We start from the raw sequence: 23,018 nt of genomic DNA, 5'->3' as shown, positions 1-23,018 counted from the left end.
TTATTTTTGATTTTATTATGCTTTTAATTTTTTTTAAATGTTTTTAAAGTGTTTAAGAAGTGCTACAATAAGTGATCATGAATAAAATATCTTAAGGAGGTCCCCACACTCTTTTTAGTGGAAACAGTGACCAAAATGACTCATCTTCAGATATTACAATGCAAGCACACAAAGAATGTGTCTTGGCGTTTGCTCCCAAAAAATAAAAAAAATATAATAAGGTAATGATAATAATAATAATAAAATAAACAAAGTAATATTGAAATTAAATTGAAATTTTAAAATTTATTTACAGAATGGAACAGTAATAGTTTTGAAATGGGATATAAAACTTGAAATGAAATATTGGCTGTACAAAGTACTATGGACAAAGAAATGAAGTGTATGAAATATATGAAGGTGACCAAAGCAACAGTTAAATATGACATGTGCATAAATAATTAAATTTTGTGACAGTAAAGGTTGAATGCAATGTACAATCTAAAGTCAAGTTTAATGAAATGTATGACAAGTGACAAGTGCAGGGATTAAATGAGGGGCGTGAAATTTAAAGTCCAGTTTGACAACCCCGCCCTCAACGTGGCATTGATGCACACACACACACACACACACACACACACACACACACACACACACACACACACACAGCGTTGGAGTACTTAATTGGATGAGATGGCTCAATATTAATTGAGGAAGATTGTATGTTTTAAGATAGATCATTTCATATTAAATATCCTCAGCCACATATTCTAGGAAATATCAAATTAAATGAGCGATTTCACATTTAACAATCACAGGCTATAAAACACCTTTTGTGTTTGGATTTGTGTTCCAGCGGACTGGCAACAATTTGAAATGGAATGAAGCCCACAGATGTTAGACAACCCAAAACAGTAGTTCAACGTACCACATCCACCCATAACACAATACCTACCACTATCAAAAACTGACAAAAAAAAATTTTATTTCTCAGAATCAAGGGAGAAATAATAGGTCCACCTAACGGACTGACGCAGACTATTGACTGTAGGCTACTGATAAAATTAAAATAAAGAGGTGAAAACAAGGAAAAAAATCTTAGTTAAAAATGTATAACAATACAGCTTCTCGATTGACAGAAAAAAAAAACGTGATGCAGGCACGAAACATATTTCCAATTGAAATACATTAGTTTGAAAGTCATGCTGAGTGTCACAAAAAAAACGGAAAATTTGTTTTCATGTACATGAATCTATAAATTGAAGTTAATGACTATTTCACAAACTGCTGTGACACTGGGTTGTACCTCACCATACAGCCATGGGCAGCCTGTGATGTACGTTTTGTGGTAGGGATGGTAGGAAATAACATTGCAGCAATGTTACCATTCAATAGTAGTGCCGTATTTGGTTGTTTTGATTACTCCAAAAATTCTATAAGTACAGGAAGAAGAGGAAGAAATGAACAAAACTGGTGGTTTTCTTACCTCTGTGTGCTTCTCCACTGTAGATTACTGGTACATTAACTCATAAACCGAGCAGTTTAATTTGCAATGAGCATAATTTTCTTTCCACCCCTCAGTTCACAGGAATTTCATCACCCAGAGACCAAATGCATTGATGTACAAAAATACATTTATTTGAAACAATTTCAAAATGACAGTTTCTTTACCGTAGAAATATCGAAATAAAGATGAAACAGAACATTACTGATGATGCATGCATTGTAGATTTTTGTGCACTGAAGAACATTATAATGCTTTTGCCTTCTGAAGTATGCAAAAATCTTGCTTCCGTTTTTTAAAAGTATGGATTCCCCCCCAGAGATCTCAAGCTGGTTTTTACAGTATAATGTGGCATTGAGTTATCAGATGAGACAGAAATTTCCAGTGATCAAAATGGTGATTGAATGAACAATGAGGAAATAAACATCAGGAAATTACCCAAATTACCCATGAGCTTCTTTTACTGGTGACAATTCCAATATATCTGTGCAGATATAAAGCACAACATTATCTGATAGCCAGTCTTTCCTGTCTTTACAGCCTGTTATGAAATACTTATTTTCTTATCCAGCAACAGCTGCTACCAAGCATTATAGCCTGGTTATGAATACTGGACCAGTGTAGTTGTCATACATTCTTCACAATTCCAAAGGGTCCAAGAGAAGAAAAAACAAACAAACAAACAAACAAAAAAACACAATAAAAACATGACTAGAGCTGTGGTTAAAGTTTTTGATATTTCTTTTTCTATTCCCCCTAATCCTGTTTTACTAATAAGTTTCAGAACAAAGTGACACCATCAAAGCCCCCACCCAAACAAAAATCCAGCCAAGCAAACAATCCTTTGCTCATGACATGTGTTGAATACAACAAAGCTATAAAACAATCTCTGTTCAGTGTGTATTCTGTCTGCAGTAAACAAGGCCTGGCCTGGCTGTTTGGTTTGAGATGAGAGCACTCTGTTCAAGGTAATGCATATGTGATGTGACAGCCTATATCTCTGTGCAGTGTTCCCCTGCCCCTCTCGCTTCTCCCGCAAGCGCTGTTTACTTGAGCCGAGCATTGTGAGAACTCTGCATGGGGCATCCTCTGCTCAGCTGTCCAGCTTTCTGATTATTGTCTCGCTGGATACCAGGAGGCTTATACGAGTCAACTCGAGGCCACTTAGCTTTTGTAGGGCTGGAGAACACAGTGCTGGTGGAGAGTTGCATGCTGGGAGGACGCTACTACCTCATTTCAAACTAAGCAGAGAGTCAAGTGTTGGGTAGTGAAAGGAGCCTGATGGCATCAGGGAGAGTGGATTAATAACATAAAGCCAGCTTTAGTGTATTGTTTGTACACTATGAGATGTCTAAATAAATACAAATGCTTCTATTCTTCATATTTGGAGACAATATTTTGGTTTTGTTGGATGAACAAGACAGCAGTGTGCGGGCTGACAGAAGGAGCAGAGTGGGCAAATAATTCTGAAGCTCTGTAACAAGTGACAAAGTAAAGCACTCTTCATGCTGTGTGAAGGAAACACCCCAAAACCCTGAGCAAAGGACCCAGTAAGAAATACTGCACTGAAGGGGTTCATTCCAAATTACTCTTATATCCATTTATATATATAAAAAATACAGAGTTGATACATTTCTTCAAAAAGAATTTTTGATATTTGATATTAAATTCAATATAACATATGCATTGTTATATCCTCTAAAATACAAATATGCTATAGGCCTACTTAGTGTTGGGTTCAATAGCATGAGGCTTTAAACACATTCAGGTGGCTAAATATAGACATACCTAAGACTCAAATATTCAATTTAGCTCTCTAGTCACCTTTTGAGAAGGCAGACAATTTTCAGGTTTTGAGTTTTAAATCTAATCAGTGTTTACTGGTTATCTGGAAATGGGATGAGCAGTATAAAATACACCATGTTGTATCTGACATGTAGAAATCATGTAAAATACTTACTCTGCACACTGTATTTTTCATGAACTTCTTGATCACAAAACCAACAGTCCCAATTCATGATCATTAAATTGACAAGCTTAAATTACTGATATAACATGCATAAGTTTAACTGGGAGACTGACCACTGAAAATGACGTGATGCGATCAGCAAGATTGTTTTAATTGACTCAACACTCTGTTGGTCCCGTCGACCTACAGAAACACACACAGTCCACTCACAATCCTAAAGTGGTGTTTCAGACTGATGTTTCTTTCTCCTCACAAACAGCCAAACCAGTTTGCAGAGAACTTAATGTTTCCAGATAATAGCCAAACATTTCATTTTGTCCTGTCATTAAGTTATTTATGGAATTAACATTAATTAATAGATAAATAATCTTTCAATTCCACCTGTAAAAATTCTGGCTAAAGATGAGAAGATTAACGTTATCTGAATGTTTTGTACAATAATCTTGCTAATTAATAATAAAAAAAGAGGGCTGAACGATGAAAAGAAAAAAAAAAGATTTATTATCATCAGAGTTTAGCAAATTTGGACAGGAACCAAATAAAGAATGGAACCCGCCTACTGGTATTTTAGAGGATATACATACACACACATATGTATAATATCACATTTCAGAAAGTTTTGGAATGACTGTCATCATGTTTGTCCCAACATGTGGATATTGTGATTTTGAGCACTGGCAGCCACAATATAGTAAATATTTCATCCTGATTCAGCTTTTGTTCTGAGGCTAAATCAGAAATTTCAGAGCCATTGAATCAAAGGCAAAATTTAATGCAATGATTCCGATGACAAAATAATGCTTGGTTCAGGTAGTTTAAAGACTGTCATCTATGTAAAAATGTCAGACTATCTACTGTACTGTATATGTTTAATGAAAATATAAACACATAGAACATGTTCATGTTGATCCTTTTCATGTCATTTCCAGGGAAAAGGAGGGAAGTTAAAACTATAATAAGCTATTGCAGTTCTACCTGCATGAGCAGATAAACCCCCTGCTACTAGATACATGAATGAAGAAAATAAGAGCAGAACAGAAGTTTAGGCAAAACTGATTGAGCTCTTCTGATGAATGATTAGAAAATAACTATTTACAACACTTGCTTATCTACAACACAGAAATCGTGTCCTCAATTAGAACATGCACAAGTCAAGGACCTTATCAAAACAAAGTTGATTTCTTTAAGTTATGTTTGACTTTTTAAACACACTTTCAAAAATGGACCACTGTCAGATCTCCTGTCATCGCCATGGTACTCAGACTACGAGCATGTAGAAAGTAATAATATATACATTTAACAGAACAGATAATAATATTGTACATTTCAATAATATTCCCTGTTTGATTGAAGACTCATACATTATAGTCTATATATAGGCAGAAATGATTTTCAAAGCAAACTCCTTAGGAAATTTACATAACTCTTCATAGATTTCCACGACAGATATTTCACTCTGCAAATGAATGTTGTTATGTAGCATCCACAAAACAGAGTATGTTCGCCAGTAATTACAATGATCTCATTGAGTAAATTGACATTTGCTGCATGGATGTTGTTGAACTAGACATCCATGCAAGTCTGTATAAATGAGGTCCCTTAGAAAACTATTAACATCAGTTGTGTTGAGAATTACAAAACAGAAAAAGAGAACCCCCGACACTGTAATACTTTGCTCTGTACATAAACTGTTGCGCTCTCCGGCTTTACACACTAGTACAGTTTGGAATCTCCCTTGTGCTCTCGCAGGCATTTCCAACTCCCCCTGAGCAGAAACAAATGAAACAAAAGGAGACAAGCCAAGAACAAAGACGCTTTAGAAACAAGCCAAGCCACGAACAAAGACATTGGCGCTTAAATGCCTGTAAAACAAATAACTACTTTGACACTGATACCACACATTAAGGTCCACTGTTGGACATTACACATTGATATATACATATAAATATATATATTTTAATTTGTCTGAACAGGGCTTTTCGACATTTGTTGTTATATCTTCTTGGTCAATATGAGCCACAACCACTTCACTACTGTCAAGTCAAGCTGCTACATGATTTCATAACTGACTGAATCTACTCTGTGGAGGATTACAGGTTGTATGCAAAAGGTAGCAATGGACACCCAACCCTAACCCAAGCTAAATAAAAATACAGTATTCAGCTGGAATTACAGCAGAATACTGATGTTTGGTGCTTGAGGGTGTCCATTTCTGTGTATGACCTGTTTCTTTTTTTCTACAGCTATTCTAAATTTCTACAGCTAGGTCAGAATCAGCTTGCAATCCTAAACTGTGAAACTACAGGAGCTTCAGCTGTCCTGTAAACTATCTCCGAGCCAGATGAATCCAGAGATTGCACTGACCAGATGACCTGCACTACTTACTGTTGGTAATGTAAAACAGACTGTGAGCATCATATAAGGTCAGAGTAAGCGGTATCTGACTAATTTGCTTTCGGCAACCTGTTGTTTTTGTGATGGACTGAAATATTTCTTTTAAACAAGTCATATTGTGACTAAATACTCAAGTAATTAAGGCCGCTGCCTCTGCGCTCCAGCTGGCCTAATGAATCCCGAGGCCACATGCTTAAATGTGTTGGTTTTATTAATTATTCATTGTTCTTGGAACTGCAAGTCTTGCTAGAATCCACTCTTTACTACATTAAAACCCTTCCAGTATTGTCTCTAATCTGTAGCTCCCTCTGCTTTCATGTTCTCTGAATAATTAAAAATGCTAAAAGGAGATTAAGTTGCCAATTCTCTGTTTATAAAATAATCCAAATTCAAATAACTAAAGTATGCCTAAGGGGTGAATGTGCACACATTTATACTGTCTATTATCAAGTTGACTTTTACTCCAAAATCATCTTATGTATTCACTCGCCAAACCACAAGCCCTTTCAAGGATTGGACAGGGAACTGTCAGTCTATGAAAATGTTCATGAATGAATATCTTCATTACCTTTATGGGAGCTTTTCACTTACTTTTGACCCTGGCATCCAGTTCCTTCTCCATGAGTTCTTTGGATGTGGAGAACTCACTCAGAGTGATTTTAGGCGTGCTGTCGCCCTGGCCCACTGAGCCAATCATCTCCTGCTCTTTCTCCTGGTTCACCTCAGCGTATATGTTGATCCAAGGTATTTTTCTAAGGATTTACGAAGGAAGAGAGTGATAAAAAAAAAGATGCTCAGAACAATGTTAGAAAACCATCTTGTCTTTCTGGCAATATTTTGTAGGAAAATAGGTAACCCTTTATTTTACAGGTCTTTAAATTTTAAATACTAAAATATTAAATACTGATTTACGGGAAATTTTCTGAGTAATTAGCAGGTATGTTACAGTTCATTTTACAGAAATGGTGGCACGGTTTGGTCCAAATTATAAGAGAAAAACAGAGAAAGTGGTTGATTTATTTGGTAGGTGCAGATTAATTATATTTGGGTTCATACAGAGTTGTTAATTTGTAAAATTCTTAATTAATTGAATTAGATAATTACTTAAAAACTCTGCAATGATCACATTACCTATATACTACCAAATTACATATCCCTTTCAAAGAAATGTCCTCAGAAATAAGAGTTACACAGCAGCTACTTTTTAGGAAAGAATGCTAATATATTGTTTTACACACAAAACTACACAATAAAACTATGTTCTGTTAGTTAAAGTGATGTTAAGGGTCTAATTTATTTTAGCTCCCATGAATCTAAGATTTACCATTCTTTCTTAGAGTGAAAACAAACATGTTAAGTTTTTTCTCCATAAGTCATTAATAACTCTGAGATGACAAACTTTTGTTAAAAACCCATTTATGTATATCACAACTAACCTCAAAGAAAGTTCCTCTGTTTCATCATGCTGATATGGACACGCCAACTTTCCTTTCAGTTGTCTTGACTATAATTATTCCTCAGTAACTCATTTATAGGCAAATGACAGTAACAGTGGTATCTTTTCCCATCTGTATTTATAACCACTAATATACATCTTTATTTAGTCACTATCCAATTTATTTCCAATTACTATTCATTTTGGTTATTAATTGCTCTATTTTGTAACTGTGAGATTTCTTGAAAAACGCATCCTCTTTAGACTTAATAGGAAAAATTTCATATCCATAATTAATGACAGCTTTTCCATTTCCTTCCGACTCTTCAAGAGAATCATTTTGAGTATGAATTATTTATTCAGCAAATAACAGCCAAGGCACAGCAACTGCATATTAAATGGTCGTTTTCTCTGCATTTGATCACTGATTAAATTCCAATGCATGTGCCTCATGCATGCTGCAAGTATGTCTACAACCTCTAGGGGGATATGTCAAATCTCCAGACGTGATTGTAATTGATTGGTCCAGAATGTGCTGCTCTGGTATCATCAATAATGGATGATATAGTAATAGATATAAAGTATACTAGGGTTCTATATGATCATGCTGTATGTGCAGCAGGTGGAAGAAATCACAAAGGTGTGTACCTCTTGAATTTGTAGATGAGGAACACTGCTAGCCCCAGGAACACCACTGATAGAAGCATCAGCATAGCCGAGCTGCTGTGTCGAGGGTTTGAGTCCACCAAGGGTGCTGTGAGAGTGGGACAGAAGACAGAGAAGATTCTGCTATTGTTACATGTAAAAGTAAAGTTGTCAGAATCCTGCATATAACCATGTATAACTGTTCATCATTTATAATTCTGGCTTATTTCCATCTGAATGGTCTAGATGAATGTGTATTGTCCCCAGGGTGCAATTTGTGATAAAATCAGGGTTGGGGGTGTGTTTTTGTACTTGTCAGGCTAAGAAAACAGTCTGCTTTGATGACAGACTTCTGTCTTTTTTATTCTTTCCTGTGATAGGGTCATCATTCTACCACAGGATGTTATCACCTCGTATCTTACCATATATAATGTTTAGGCAGTTTACATTTACTTCACAATAATGTAAATTCATGTGTATTGTTCCCAATAATGAAGCAAAATAAAGTTAAGTTAGGTTATATTGAGTTGATGGATGCCCCACATACAGCAGTAGGTATATAACTATATAACTATATGTATACGTGTGGATGTGTATGTGTATGTGTATATAAATATATACACATAGTAAAATAAAGAGGTAAAGTAATGGTAAAATAAATTAAGTTGCTGAAACATATAACCTTATACGAACACAATAGGATGTAAACTGCATATACTAACCAAGCACTTTATTGTGCAATCTAACGCAAACCAATACAACAGCTCTGCCATTAATTCTACTTTTACGAAGCTTCTACATTTTCAGTTTTTGTTGAGGTTTTCAGAAAGGTGATTATTCTACTGTATGTTTATTATTGAGGTCATAGGTCATGGGTGGCGCACTGGACTGCATTATATTGAAAAGTATTCCTAATATTTTGTCCTCCCCTTTAACATACATGAGAGGGGCAAAATATTAGGAACATTTTTCAATCTAATGCACATCACCACAACCCACTACAACCTAATTGTGAAATAGCGCCAGTTGTCAGTTGAAATAGTGCTCCCATCACTTACATTGAAAGCACATTTGAAGGAGATCTTTTAACAGCCAGTGTGAACAGGGTGAAACATTATAGCGAGTAAAACCTGTTTCATTGTTCACATGGGCAACTAACTGTTGTTTTAAGACAGGCTTGAAAAATTGTGAACTTATCTTGTAACTCAACAGTGAACTTTGCCACTGGAGACAGCTGTTCATTCCTGTTTCTAACTACAAGAGCCACATTTCTAACCACAAATCCGGCCAGTTTTAAAAAGGAATGAAACTACAATTGTCCACTAACCTTAACCCAGTGGTTATTATTGTAGCCATGACGATGAAGGTGGCCTAACTTAAGGAAGTAGTACCTTTAACCCGCACTACATGTTTCTCTAACCTTAACAAGGTAACCATTTTAACCTAAACCATGATCTTTTGCTAACCCTAACCAAGTGGTTTTTGTGCCTAAACCTAACCAGACCTTAACCACAGTGTTGCCACATCATAAAATATTATTATTTTTCTAACATATATATATATATATATATATATTCACAATAATGATGCATTAAAGATGCATTATAAGATGAGGCACGTATATATAATATCTCAAATGTCATGATTCTGATGCAGATAATTCATACATTTCAGGATATAAAATGTTTAAATGCACTAACTTACATTTATCTCTGATTAATGTCACAGTACATGGTTTTGCTTTGTGTTCACCTTAAATTCTTCTCATTATTTTGTAGAGTGCAATAGTGTCTGTCATTGCAAGGAAATCACATTGCATTTTCCACCATTTCCATGTTAGCTCTTCAGCTCAGAGACAGAGGCGCATATGCTGGTGACCTTTCTCGAGCAGCTTGAAGGCTTTTTAGACCTTTTCTGAGGAGGTGAAATATAAAGAGGGATCCAGCTGGGTACACCTCCAATGTCATTAGAGTGCAGCACACCACAGAACGTCACAGAGCAGCACATGCCACCCTGTTAATACCCAGCACTTTGAGCTACAGACAACTCATGGCTGTGTGCCTCCAGAGAATGTGTGCCTAATGAAACCAGCCAAGCAATGAATACAGTTTAAGATCTGTCCAGCAGTAGGACATAGGAGACATAGTGAGGACTACTGTGGACTAAGCCAATAAAAGTGTAGTTTTCCCAACCAACCACAGTATTCACAATCGATGCACCTGCATGAATCCAGCATGGACTTGAAACTCATAACAGCATTTTGTTTTTTTTGGTGGAAGTGCATTTAAAGGTCTCAAACGTCAACCAACCATTCCATTTTCAGCAGTTATGAACTAAACAGTGCTGTTGACTCTTCAAGCATTCTGAATTCTGCCTCTGCCCTTAAATTGTACAGTGTTCTTTCTCAAGGACTAAATATTCAACATAATTATACTCAGTGTAACACTCATTTTGTGGTTGAATGGCTGTAAAAGAAATAGAACAGATGTTCAGCTTTTGATGGCAGGCATAAAAAATCCCTCGTCTCAAGGAGCTCCACTTAAAATCAAACCCCTCCCACACTCCCCTGTGTTCTTTTGCCTGGGATGGAGGGAGACTGACAGGAATTTTAATTGGTGGACCAAAGAAAAATTCTTGTTGTCAAAACAAGATTATTACATTTCTATTTCTTGGCACTTCAAAATGACAAATAAAGAATGCTAGTGCATAACAAAATTACCCCTGCAAGTTAATATTATGGCTGATAACTTAATGGCAGTATTGAAAGCAGTGAGAGCAAACGTTTCTTACCCAGCGTTAATTGTGTGTTGTACACAATCACCCTTACACCAGGCTTCAGCTCAAACTCCACCAAATTTTGGTTCAGTGCACTTACAATTATGTCAGACACCTGTTAAACAGACACAGCATGGTATTTTCAGTCAGAATAATACAGCTTGATATGATTTCAACAATTTGTCATGTAAAATGCAATCATAGTCTTCCATACCTGCTCTAGCTCCTCCTCACTCTTTTTCTTGCCCTCTGATTGGTTCTTATGAGGTAACAGGAAGAGCTCAGCAGCTGTTGGAACTCCTGGGAACACAGCTACCAAAACCTGCTCTTCTGGGAAGTCGGACACCTGTGGTGAGGCAGGAACATGCTCCATTAGCTATCACACTGTGACAGGTAGCTTTAAAAATAAAATAAAAAACATGTGTCTTTGTGCTGTCACTGCTGGGCCCATAAAATCATGCAATTACATCAGTTTTGTCACCCAACTCATATGAAACAAATTACTAAGTGAATCTAGAATAGGAACTGCATTTATCTTTGGCATCAAGACTCTGACCTGGTCATTTCTGCCAAGGATGCACCAAGTCCAGCACAGCTAGGAGTGGGGAGTGACAATAACTTCCCTCTAGGCACAAAGCCTCAGAGCAAATGAATGTGCACAACACCAACAGCTTAAATACACCACCCTAATTAAAAGAGTGCGCTGGATAAATGTTGCAGTGAGAAGAGTATGCCATGTGAGTGTAGTGGCAGACTCGAGATGACTGCCTGAACTAGCTTTACTGCATTAATTGTGCAGTTGCTGTAGTCACTCCCTGCTGCAACAAAACAGGCCAGTTTCTGTATAACAACTGTTACCAGACAGCAAATGATGACTTTATGGACTGTATTAAAGCAAGGCAAGCAATTTTTTTATTTATAGAGCATGGTTCTTTAAAGTAAACTCAATGTGCTTTACATGAAAATGCAAGTAGTAGGTCTATACCTTTTCAGAAACTGCAAGATTCTGCATAACCTTCCATGAAAAGTTACTTTTCAATTTATGTCCTTAAATTCTCATTCAAGATATAATTGCCTGTCAATGAGTCTCTGCTGGAAGATAAGTGGTTGTATAAGTTTGGAAGCTTAAGCTAGAAAAGCAGCAAAGGTTCAGGAGTTTGTCCTGAAGTACCTGATTTTTTCAACCTCTTCTCACAGACTTTTAGATGCCTTAATGCTTGCTTGTGGCATTACATGTCATTTCTGTCTGGAATATGTTTTCTTTTGACACATTTTGAGTAAATGCTTCAAACATACAAAGTAAAAAAACAAACCCAAATCAAAAATAACATTTGAAGTATTACTGGTGTTGCTAGTTATTCTTTTTTTAAAGGTTATGTTTTAAAAGTGAAATCCACATTTTTATGTCAGTTACTAACTGACAAGACAGGCCATGATTTTTGAAGGACAGCAAAGATTTTGACTGAGTATCAGTAAATAATGTGAATATATGAAATGTAAAATAAATCCATAAAATCAAAGTGATCACAAACATGATGAACTGTATCCAACTGTTCTTTCCAGTTTGATTTTAGTATTTTAGTACTATTTGAATCAGCATTCACCAGTGCATTAGTGTATTAACTTACCATCACCGACAGGCAGTGAAGTTACTATTTTCCCTCACAACTACTGCTGTTCTACACTGTTCTTTAATTGAGGGAGGGAAGCAGAGACCAAAAAAGAGATAAAAGAGAGGCTGTGAAACTGAGAGAGAGGGTGCTACAGATACTGATAGCAAAATAGTGAGAGACACAAGGACACAGAGTGTTAAATGCATAATGACCTTTATATCTAGTCTTCCTCTAGTCTAGTAACACATCAGGCACCGTGTTCATATTGTACAAATGTGTAAAATGTTCAATGCCAGGTTAAGGTCAGGTGACTAAACTGAAAAACTGGGATTATAGTTAAATACTGTATTGGTCTGAATATAAGATGGGGATTTTTCCCTGGAAATACATCTGAAAAAGTGGGATCATCTTATATTCTGGGTCTAGACAATTAGGTGTACTCCTATACGGAGTATTGCATTATGGGTTGTTTGTAGCATTAATGTTGCTAGGCTAGCGAGTGTCTTACAGTCTGTTTATAGTGAGTGTGTTAGAGTCAGTTAGCCCTAAAAGTGTTTCATTAGTCCAGTTTAACCTGCAGGAGTTTCTGAAGGTTCATGTAATGTGTTTTTCTTCCATGGAGGACATAAATTCATGATGATTGAAAACGAGTCCAAAGCGACTTTCGACGTCTCTGCTGCAGAAACGGAATATGTCAACCTGCCAAATACCACTGTCACAGCTGATAAGGAGCTCAAAAAGACAAACAGTCTTATAAATGCTAACTGCCAGAGAAAATCATTTTTGACTGCTTCCAAGAGTGTAGTAGGAGAGATTTTATTATTATTTAAATGTACATTTATTTAAGCATATCATAAGGTAGAACAGTCATGGAATGATTACAGTGACTGAATGTCAAAGACTAACCTGCCTTCAGGCAAATAGAGGTCATTCATAAGAAACAAACAATAGGGAACAAATTTGGTGAAAGTTTTCTGGCTTCATCTCAATTTCCATGGATGTCAAAAGCTTATTTTTCTTTTTATAAAAAAGGTGAAGCCAAACAAATGTTCTGTCTTTTTTGATGTTGTTTTTTTTTGTTTTCCAGAAAAGGATTTTTAAGCCTTAAGTTTATACAAGCATAGAAGACAGAGTCTAGGTGGTGATTACTCTTCATTTTAGAGTCTGTGATGTTTTTATGTTTTCTCTGTGGCCTGGGCAGACAATGGAGTGGGTATAGCCAAAGCACATCAATTATCAAGCACAAAAATCACTACCTGAGTACCAAAGTAGTGAACAAATGATAGCTGCGGGCAGGACTTGCTATGAGAGAAGGGGTGGTGGAGGGGGAGATAAAGTGAATAGGATGACGGAAGAGGCAATAGCCCCTGAAAAAAAAAAATCAATACACGCGGACCATGTTTGTTCTCATTGCAATAAGTTATTAGTTTAAAAAGCTGGCTGGCTGCTCTGGAGTGCTCCCTTTCAATGCCTTGCAAATGTACTGCTGGATAAAAAAATCAGATTGGGATGGTAAGTAGGAAGGGAGGTGAGGCCTGGCTCAAGTTGGTTTGATAAAAAAAAATATTCCACAGTGCAATATTTATGTGCAAGTTTATTTGAAGAAATACTATTTGAAGAAGCTCTAGAGGGACTCAGCATGGAAGCAAAATCATGTGCATTCAACTGAAAGGTATTATCTTTCTACACATTCAATACATTTTGTTTTTTGCATGTACAACTTGTTTTGAAATGCATTTGTTCTTTTTTCAAATAGATCTATGTATATAGTATTTTTGGCATTTCCATATGTTGTTTAGGTAACACTGTCACCTGGATAATCCAGTATTCATGCTCAACTAACTGTCAACAAGAATAGATGTGTGCTCCAACAGAAAAGGAAGTGAGTTCTTGCCTTGCACCATTTGAGCAAATTGATTCTCCCCAAACAGTCAATGTACCAACTTCACAGACATTAGCTATAAGCTAGCTAGAAACTGACACTCAGTCTGTGTGTGAGACTGTGTCGGTGTGTGTGTGTAGCAGCTTAGCCTCTGACTGATCTCACAAGAGAACTATTTTTTTCCTCTTGTCTCTGCACGTTTACAAAATCGATTCTTAAGGTCCTGGGATAAGGAAGAATTTTTACCTCAACTTGAAACATTTTGAACTCGCGCAGATGTGTCTTTGTCTCAATTTTTACGGTGCTGAGCATATTCATACATATTTTCCAGTCTTTTCATTAACTTTACATGCAATCGTGGTACTTCTAATAATTGCATTTTGTCTGAGCACACGTTAAGAGTCTACAGCCAAGCTAGCCTCTCTGTGAGGCTGTTCTTAGGCACACCAGTGCTTTGAACTAAATGCTAATGAAAATGTTAACATGTTTATGTTTAACAGGTAATATTTACCTTGGTTGTCCTCTTCAATGAGTTTTTGCTAATTAGTACTAAAAACAAAGTACTGTTGAGGCTGATAGGGAATGTCATTACTTTTGCAGGTCTTTGGTCATATATTGGACAAATGCACATTTTGACCTGATGTTGTCAGGCACTAGAGGACGCACCACCAAAGTTATTATGGTTCATCTTTTGGGAAAAATTATGCAGTACCAAATTTAATGGCAATCCATCCAGTTGGACCTTAGTCAGGAAATCACTAAGATCATGGGGATTCATTATCTGGGAACCCTGAATGTCTGTATCAAATTTGATTTGTGCAAATCAATCTTGACAGTGTATGGACATGCTTTATTTCACTGGATAATTAAAATTTATAACCTACTGTTGGTGCCAGATGAAACATGAGTCAAGCCAATAGGAATCATCCTCTGGGGACCTAAACTATGTTTAACACATTTTATGGCAGCCCATCCACAAATTGTTGAGATATTTCATTCGAAAACCAAAACTGTCAACCTCATATTGGCGCTAGAGAAAAAGTTAGGGGATTACCAGAGTCAGTAGGATTCATCCTCTGGGGACCATGCACTGTATGTTAGTACCAAATGTCATAGCAAATTTCCAATACCTGTTGAGATATTGCTGCCTGGGCTGAGGTAGCAGAACAAGGGACCAACTGACTGACATTCTCATTCCTCGAGCTATGGGCTAGCATTACTACAAAGATGTCTTACAAACTGTAAGCTGATGTGTTGCTCCCACTTTGCAGACTATACAGTATAACACTTCCACTGACCTCTAACACTAACTTATGTATTTATAAAATGAATCCTAATATTAGTTGGGATCCAGATTGTTTTTCAGTTGTTAGCAGAATCACTTAAAAACCCAATATTCATTCTAGTCATTTGAGAGTAAGTTAATTATCAAAATTGCAATTGTTCAACAGAGTGAAAAGAGGAAAATATCACATTACTCTGTGTGATTTACAATACATCAGTTTGATGAGAAAGTAGTTTGTGCCTTAGGGGAAGCAATAGGACATGATAGCTTGATAGCTTGCATTAACCTTCAAGGGAAGCTGTGGGGGAGTATGAACATTGTAAACGCTATGAGTTTGAGCTGAGGGAATGTGAGAGGGAGGTGGCTGGAGATAGACAGTGGAATGAAATAACCTCTATTACTGAACGTGCATTCAGGACTAGTAGAGGCAGTGGCACTAAAATGAGCCTAGGTGAAAAGTGCAAAGTCATGACTTGAAAGATTCAGCAAGTGGGCTAAGCGGCACAGCACCCCAGTTAAATGGACCTTGACTTTAATTGCAAGTTGTTCCCTTTCTCATCTTCTATTTTATTGTTGGGGAGTTGTTTACTATGTTGAAAAGCCATCAGTTCTGTACTGACTTCTGTCTCAAGCAAGAGTTCTCAACCATAACAAAATAGAGGAAAAATAACCCTTCCTGTCACCACTTGGATAATATCTTTGATTGGAAATGAACTTTGTGTCATCTCCAGCCTCATAAACAGGTCTACAGCCCCTTCATATGGGTAGTGATATCAAACTCTAACAGGATAAATTGAAAAGATGAAAACAAACAAAAGTGACATGTCAGCCACTGTCCACAAGCATAACATCATAAAAAAAGCACATATCGGAACTGTCATCATTTTCACCTACTGTTCCATGTTAATACTTCACTTCAAGGGAATGCTGTAACATTGGTTATATTCTGTAACCTTAGTTCTATGATTACTGGTAGAGCCCCTCTAATGTGGCTCTATAGATTTAGCCAATCATTTTTGCATAGTTGGGCACTGAAAACTATGAATGCATATGATCAGTTGATTAGGAAGAGTCCTTTCAAGTGAGCAGGGGTTCCCAATATAAAACAGCATGACTGTACCTGGCCCTCATATAATCTAATCTCTAATAGACAAGCTTTTTAATATAAATTCCAAATATTGATTGTTGATGATTATTGTTAATGACACTATGATTTCTCCTCACTAAATACAATAGGCTGGAAATTAACAAAATTGTAGGCGCTAACTATGATGTAATGGAAGAACAAAAACAAATTTACAACTTATCACATGACCACAAACTAATTGCCACATTGCAAAGCCCTCTGGCCTTCTGAGAGTCTGGGGCCCCTGGGGAGTTTGTTTTTTAACGTGCTCTAATATAAAGCATAATTGTCAATAAGATAATGGTATTGAACAAAGTACCTTTACAAATAAAGCAGAGAAAGGTGTGACAGAGTATACACTTTTTATATAGCTAACAGCAGTTATTTGAACCATGTCAATATTGCAGCCCTGTGACAAATACAAACACTTGCACAGTGTATAGTGTTAGCAGCTTATCATACAACCATAAAATAATTACAGTGGTGCAGCACTGTCCACTTTTTGTAACTATCTAGCCATCTACTCAACCCACCCCCGAAGCAAAAATCATCTTATCAAGTCACTTTATATTGACGTAACTTGAACTGCGTTACTTCCCTGGATCATAATTGCTACGGCCACTGGATGGCTTAAACATAACTATAGGTTGTTTTTGCTGGCCTGAATTTTAGACCTATATTGTCATTTCTCTTGTGAGAATGGGCTGTGAATTACACAAGCCTTTCATAGCTTGTGAATGCATCAACAACCCTGGTGATTAATTTAAGGGTGAAATTTACAGCTTCAGTCCAGCGAGTTCAAACATAAACAAAGCCAGTGTGTGTACAGGGTGCTTAATATTGATTCAGTCTAAACAATGTAGCGGAAAGGTGTTACCTCTGCTCTTGATGGAGAAAAGCAATTTCTCAATATAATTTCTTAATACAATAAAAAAAGTAATATAATGAAAATTGAACAAAACTTCTTTTTCAGGCAAATTATTTTACTTTAAATGACATGACAGTCCAGTTTGAGTTGTAAAATCAATCGACTCAGAAGCATAGGCGTGTGTTTGGGTTATCTGGGTTATTCATGAGATCCCCCTCAACCATTTTAATATTCTTCCAAAAGCGCCCACCTGCAGCTCTAGCATTCAATATGTTGGTAAGATGCCCGAGAGCACAGCACCACCAAATGCAGTCCACTACTCATAAGCTGTGAATGGGGAGATGAGTAGCACTTAACAATGATGGGTGAGCATCCCACACAATATTAGAGCAAGCAGACCCCTCCTACGTTCAAGTACACTACCACATACACACATTAGACACAGTGACAGGTATTGTCACTCGTAGGTCCCAACCAAGCCCTGATTTGATATATTTTTATCTGCGACTTTTAAAATGAAGGAATCAGCACTCATGAAGCCATCTTGGGAGAGAAGGAAAGCAGAGGCGTCTTCACACCTATCTGATGATGAATCACAGGGTGGCCCGAGGGCGTTCTCTTGCCGCACCAATGAGTCCAGAGTATTGGGCAGCACAAGTAATAGGGGTATAGGAAATAATTGAGAAATAGCAGTGTGAGAAAGAATGTAGGAGATAAAAAGACAGAAACTAAAGCAGCAGAAGATGGAGAGACAGAAAGATGGGAGGAAAAATGGAGTGAGAGGGGGAAGGTGAGAGAAAATGAAAATCACTCACTTGGAGCAGAGCCTTCTTAATTACTCTCCCCACATCCTGCCTCCACTCGGGTATGTCGGGGTTGAACTCGTCCAGATTAGGGGAGAAAGATAAAAGTAGAGATTTGAAGAATTCTGTCGAGGAGAGTCAGGGGAGAATCAGCCATTAATTCACCCGGATCCGGGGGCATTATTCTCAGGGAGCTGTGCCAACTGTCATTTTGCTCAAGTTGAGTTTCAGGTAGTTAACACTTGATGAAAAGAAGAGGGTTTCTCATATCCCCTGCACTTCCCTTTGGCTAAATGTACCAGATGCACTTCTAGATAATTAGAAAATGTCACAGCTTTACGCCAACCCATCCGCTGGTAATAAATCATTGCATTTTACAGATACTTGCAGTCGGATTACTTTATTCCAAATGAAGACATGTTCTTTTGAAGTTCTAACAGTAGGCTAATGTGATATATTTTACTCAAGTAGGAGCAGTTTTATTTCGGAAACATTTTACACAAGGCAGAGTCAGAAGATGACTCTACAAGTAATCTAGATGGAAGTATTTGGAAGTATTTAACTGCTTCCATTTCAACAGCCCTTTGTTAGCATGTTACTAATTTAGAGGATGCCAATAGTACAGACTTGTTAACATGTGTTATGAGCTCCCACAAACAATTAGAAAACCAGTACTGACCTTTGACAGCTATGGTCTTGCTGTCCTGTAGTATGGTGTTGGCCGCAGCCACTTGGACTGTGATGGTGTGCATTCCCTCGTTGGGGAAGGTGTGCGAGATACTCCCATCCAAACTTATCACTGGCTGCAAGCGCAGAAGGTAAAGTTTCAAATAATGTTCACAAGCGTGTGGCATGACTTTCTCCCAGTACACCATGCATCATTCATCAAGCACTTTAAGCTGTGTTGCCTTCTTCAGGTGGTGTCCAAGGTCAATCAGTGGTATGACTTGTAGATTCACAAAAAGCAGGATTTTTTATAGAACAATATGAAGTAATCCTTAAGTATTAAGATGGAAGAGATATGTACTATGTTTTGAAAAACTGACTACAGTTCTTCTGATGGGGGTAGATGAAAAGTCAGGGGATCACCAAAGTCATTGGGATTCATCCTCTGGGTACCATGGATATCTGTACCAACTTTTATGACAATGCATTCAATAGCTGTCAAGACATGCCACTAGATGCCTTTCCATCCACCTGTTTTTATTAATATTTTCAATTTCTGCATAAAAAAAAGAACTGAGTGGAAACGCTGACAATGGATCATGACGTTTATGAATCATGTGACTTAAATATTCACTGAAGCTCCTGCTCCACCGAAGAGATGAGAAACAGTGGCAGACAAAAACATCAGATCTGTGTGGATCTTTGAGACTGTATGGCTCCTCAGATTAATGCAGGAAACAAACAGAAATGTTATATATAGTTTAATGGCCCCCAGATCACCAGATGTTGATCTCAATAACCTAACTTTAAATAATACCGCAGTAGGTGGAAACATGAATTCATTTGAAATTTCTTTTGTTGATTTTCTGGAAATTCGCTAAAAAATTTCATTACATTTAGATGGAAACCTATAGCTGCTGAAAAACAAAGATAGTGACCTTAAAATGATGGACCAATGAACTGACCAACACTGGCATTCCTAGAGACACAACTATGAGTATAGAATTAGTCAGAATCACTTTTTCGATGGACCATATATAAGGAAACAGTCTTGGACACCACACTGAGGAAGGATAGATGGCCAAAAACGTTTGGTGAACAAACACAGCATACTGGAGAAGAGGTGTTTCCCATTTTCATTAGCTTTGACTGAAGCTCACCTCACTTTGTGCAATCTCAAAGTTAGAAACACATCTTAATTGCATTTGGTTAGATGCCACACCTTTCAAAACTGTATGACAGATGCAATTCTTCACAAAAATAATGATGCTTTACAAAAATAACAGAGATAAAATCCAGCATTGCAAGCAACAGAAACTAAGACTGAAATTTATATTAATGAGTCTTAGAGGAATTACCTCAGTATTGTTGCCTAGCCACCAGAAGTAGGTGACTGTGCGTGAGTGGCTTGGCAAAACCACTGCTGTGATGTTCACTTCCTTGTTCCTTATGACCACGAAGGGAGCAAGAAGCTGGACATGCTCCACTGGACCTAAGAAAGAAACACCACAGAGGAGTTGATGGCTACTTCTAATGAGGCACACTTGAGTGTGTGGTTCCCATTCAAATGAGAAAAAGCCAGTTGGCAGGATCACAATTCCCAAGTACATGGGGTGTAAGGCTTATTTCAGGGAGAGAAACATTACAAACAACATTCCCAGCACTTTGCTTAGTGCATTCGAGGATATGATCCACCCTCATACCCTGGGCAGGATAAGTGGATAGTGTGGATGGATGCGTACATTTTAGGAACAAATGTAGTATAAATATCACTTCCAGAGAAGATTTACTGTCAGAGGCAAACTATCAATGTGTTGCCAACTTCACAAGCATGAAGCAAGCATTAATATGACATAATGGATGGAAAGTCTTTCAAAACTCTAAAATGTATTGCGTCTTATAACCTTTTGGATGTAACTTCAAAAATGTGAATATCAGCTTCTCATTCATGGTGACAGATTATTGCTACTTGTCAAATTAGACAAGTTGGTTCTTTTTATGTCATTTGAAACAGTATGAGAGTGAATTAAGGAAATAATATACCTTGAATCCATCCACATAAAAACAGTCACATCATGAAAAGATGGCAACAAACAGACAAACATTGTAATGGAATCATTCTTCCTGTTTTGTGCCTGATTTTTATACTACAATAAATGCAAAGTTAGCTGCTTGCTGGCAGGTGTAATGAGATTAAATACAGTATAGATGTTTTAACAATGTGCATGCTGTGATGACAGGAGATGAAAGACTGTTACACTATGTGTTCTTGTGATTTTTCTTCGTCTCAGATTCAGCGTTGTTTTTGTCACATCAAGTTGTGACAATTCAATTGTTATAAATAACTATGACAGTAAGTTGGTACTACATGTTTATTAAATATCTTATCCTCATTACATATTTGTCATTGCCTTTTGTGTCTTTGAACAGGTTAAATCAGACTTTGCTGAAACAAGGTTGCTAAATACAGTGTGCATTTATACATATTCTGGTTTGGTAAATTGATGACATATTCTAAATTGTTTCACCTTACATTGCTTTTATTTCACTAACAGTAACGCAAGAAGTGTAGTTAGCTGTTGTCAAGTCAACCTGGTTCATTGTCTCTCATCTGCTCCGCTCAGAGGACACACACTCACATGCACGGAGCGTTCACCCACGATGAAACATAAATGACAATAAAATGCAGTAGACGCTCACACTGAGCTGAAATGAAATGAGTGTACATTAATTAAGTACATAACATAAATAAACAGTGTCTACTGTGTTTTGCTATCATTTATGGTTTCTCTCTACTTCTTCTCTCTACAGTTTCTCTACTCTGTTTCACCGCGAGTGGGGCTGAGCACTCCGTGTGTGAGTGTGTGTCCTCTGAACGGAGCAGAGGAGAGACAGCGAACCAGGTGAAGTACTCGAGTTGACGACAAATACACTTGTTACATTACTGTAAGTACAATAAAAGCTTTGCTAGTAAAAAGCCAATAAGATTAATTTATCCCCCCTGATATCATTGTCCATCTGAATGTTTCACAGCAGACATCGTCATATGCCAATTCTGTAGACATCGCCCAACCCTAGTTTACCATGTAGCATTATAGCATTCTACTGTTTACTGAAGAACTATGAAGATGAAAGAGAGACTCATTGCCACCATGATGACCATTCCAGAGCTGTACAACACTGCCACAAGGGAATACAAAGACATCGCCATGCACTCGCTTGACATTGTATTGGGCTGCAAGTCGGAACTTTTAGTTAGTATTTCTATTTGTGTTATGATCAGATATGTCAAACAAATGGGCCATGTAATGACACGCCCACACCTTTAGTTTGAAGGCAGTCTTGTTTTGTCAGCACTGACATTTTAGCCAATACCATGATCTTTCCCTTAAAGCTTAAACAAGTGATTTGAGTTGCCTATTCATAGCTATAATATTCTTAATCATGCTTTAGTTAATTACAAGGGGATAGTGTAGAGAAATCAAAAGAAGACATGATCATTAAAAACCTTCCCTCATTATGTTGATGCAGTAAAAATGGTACTCCAGGCAATACAATGTTTCTTTCAAAAAGCATTTGCTGCTGCAAATCATTTGTATGTAAATGTAATATTTAGAGGACAGCATAGTCACTCCAGTCAACCTTGAGCAATTAGTTGCTAACACATTTTATTCACAGGCCTACCAAAAAGCAAATTCATCTCCAAGATCACAAAAACATTTATGTGTGTGCTATAAAACAACAGATAATCAAATCCTTTCTGACATTCAGACAGTAAAAAGTAGTGACTGCAAAAAATCATCTCAGGTCTACATGGGTGTGTAACTGTGGTGATGGCACCTAAAAAAGTCCTCCTCTAATACTGAAAATATGTTGACGCCATCATGTATTTTTTGACATACCTTCTGGGTAATGCTGCAAACCTCCCCACTAAGAACCTAATAGGACCTGACAGGGGTCTAGGTTGCTTTACACTAATCTCAGGGATGAAGTTTCCCGCCGCGGACAGATGTAATTCACTACTTTCGTGGAAAAACTCCAACGAATGGTTCGTGCAGCGCTGTGGTCTGGGGT

The 23,018-nt window shown here is 37.2% G+C and overlaps 1 protein-coding gene across 1 annotated transcript in view; it reads right to left on the bottom strand.

Moving 5' to 3' along the window:
• Nucleotides 1-1,595: 1,595 nt before the first annotated feature.
• The window catches only part of sorcs3a (sortilin related VPS10 domain containing receptor 3a), a 58,990-nt gene continuing 37,567 nt past the window's right edge, over nt 1,596-23,018 (bottom strand). Inside the window, exons 16-23 of the mRNA XM_067584386.1 lie at nt 20,303-20,436; nt 18,958-19,081; nt 18,291-18,403; nt 10,916-11,047; nt 10,717-10,816; nt 7,930-8,035; nt 6,438-6,598; nt 1,596-5,217 (exon numbers count right to left, since the gene is read on the bottom strand). Coding sequence (XP_067440487.1) covers nt 5,159-5,217; nt 6,438-6,598; nt 7,930-8,035; nt 10,717-10,816; nt 10,916-11,047; nt 18,291-18,403; nt 18,958-19,081; nt 20,303-20,436 — 929 coding nt within the window. The 3' untranslated portion in view covers nt 1,596-5,158. The remainder of the gene's footprint in view (nt 5,218-6,437; nt 6,599-7,929; nt 8,036-10,716; nt 10,817-10,915; nt 11,048-18,290; nt 18,404-18,957; nt 19,082-20,302; nt 20,437-23,018) is intronic.

This window comes from Thunnus thynnus, chromosome 3 (assembly GCF_963924715.1).
Source record: "Thunnus thynnus chromosome 3, fThuThy2.1, whole genome shotgun sequence".
Taxonomy (NCBI): domain Eukaryota; kingdom Metazoa; phylum Chordata; class Actinopteri; order Scombriformes; family Scombridae; genus Thunnus; species Thunnus thynnus.
Note: the sequence above shows the minus strand (reverse complement) of the source record. Positions and strands in the feature narration are given on the sequence as shown.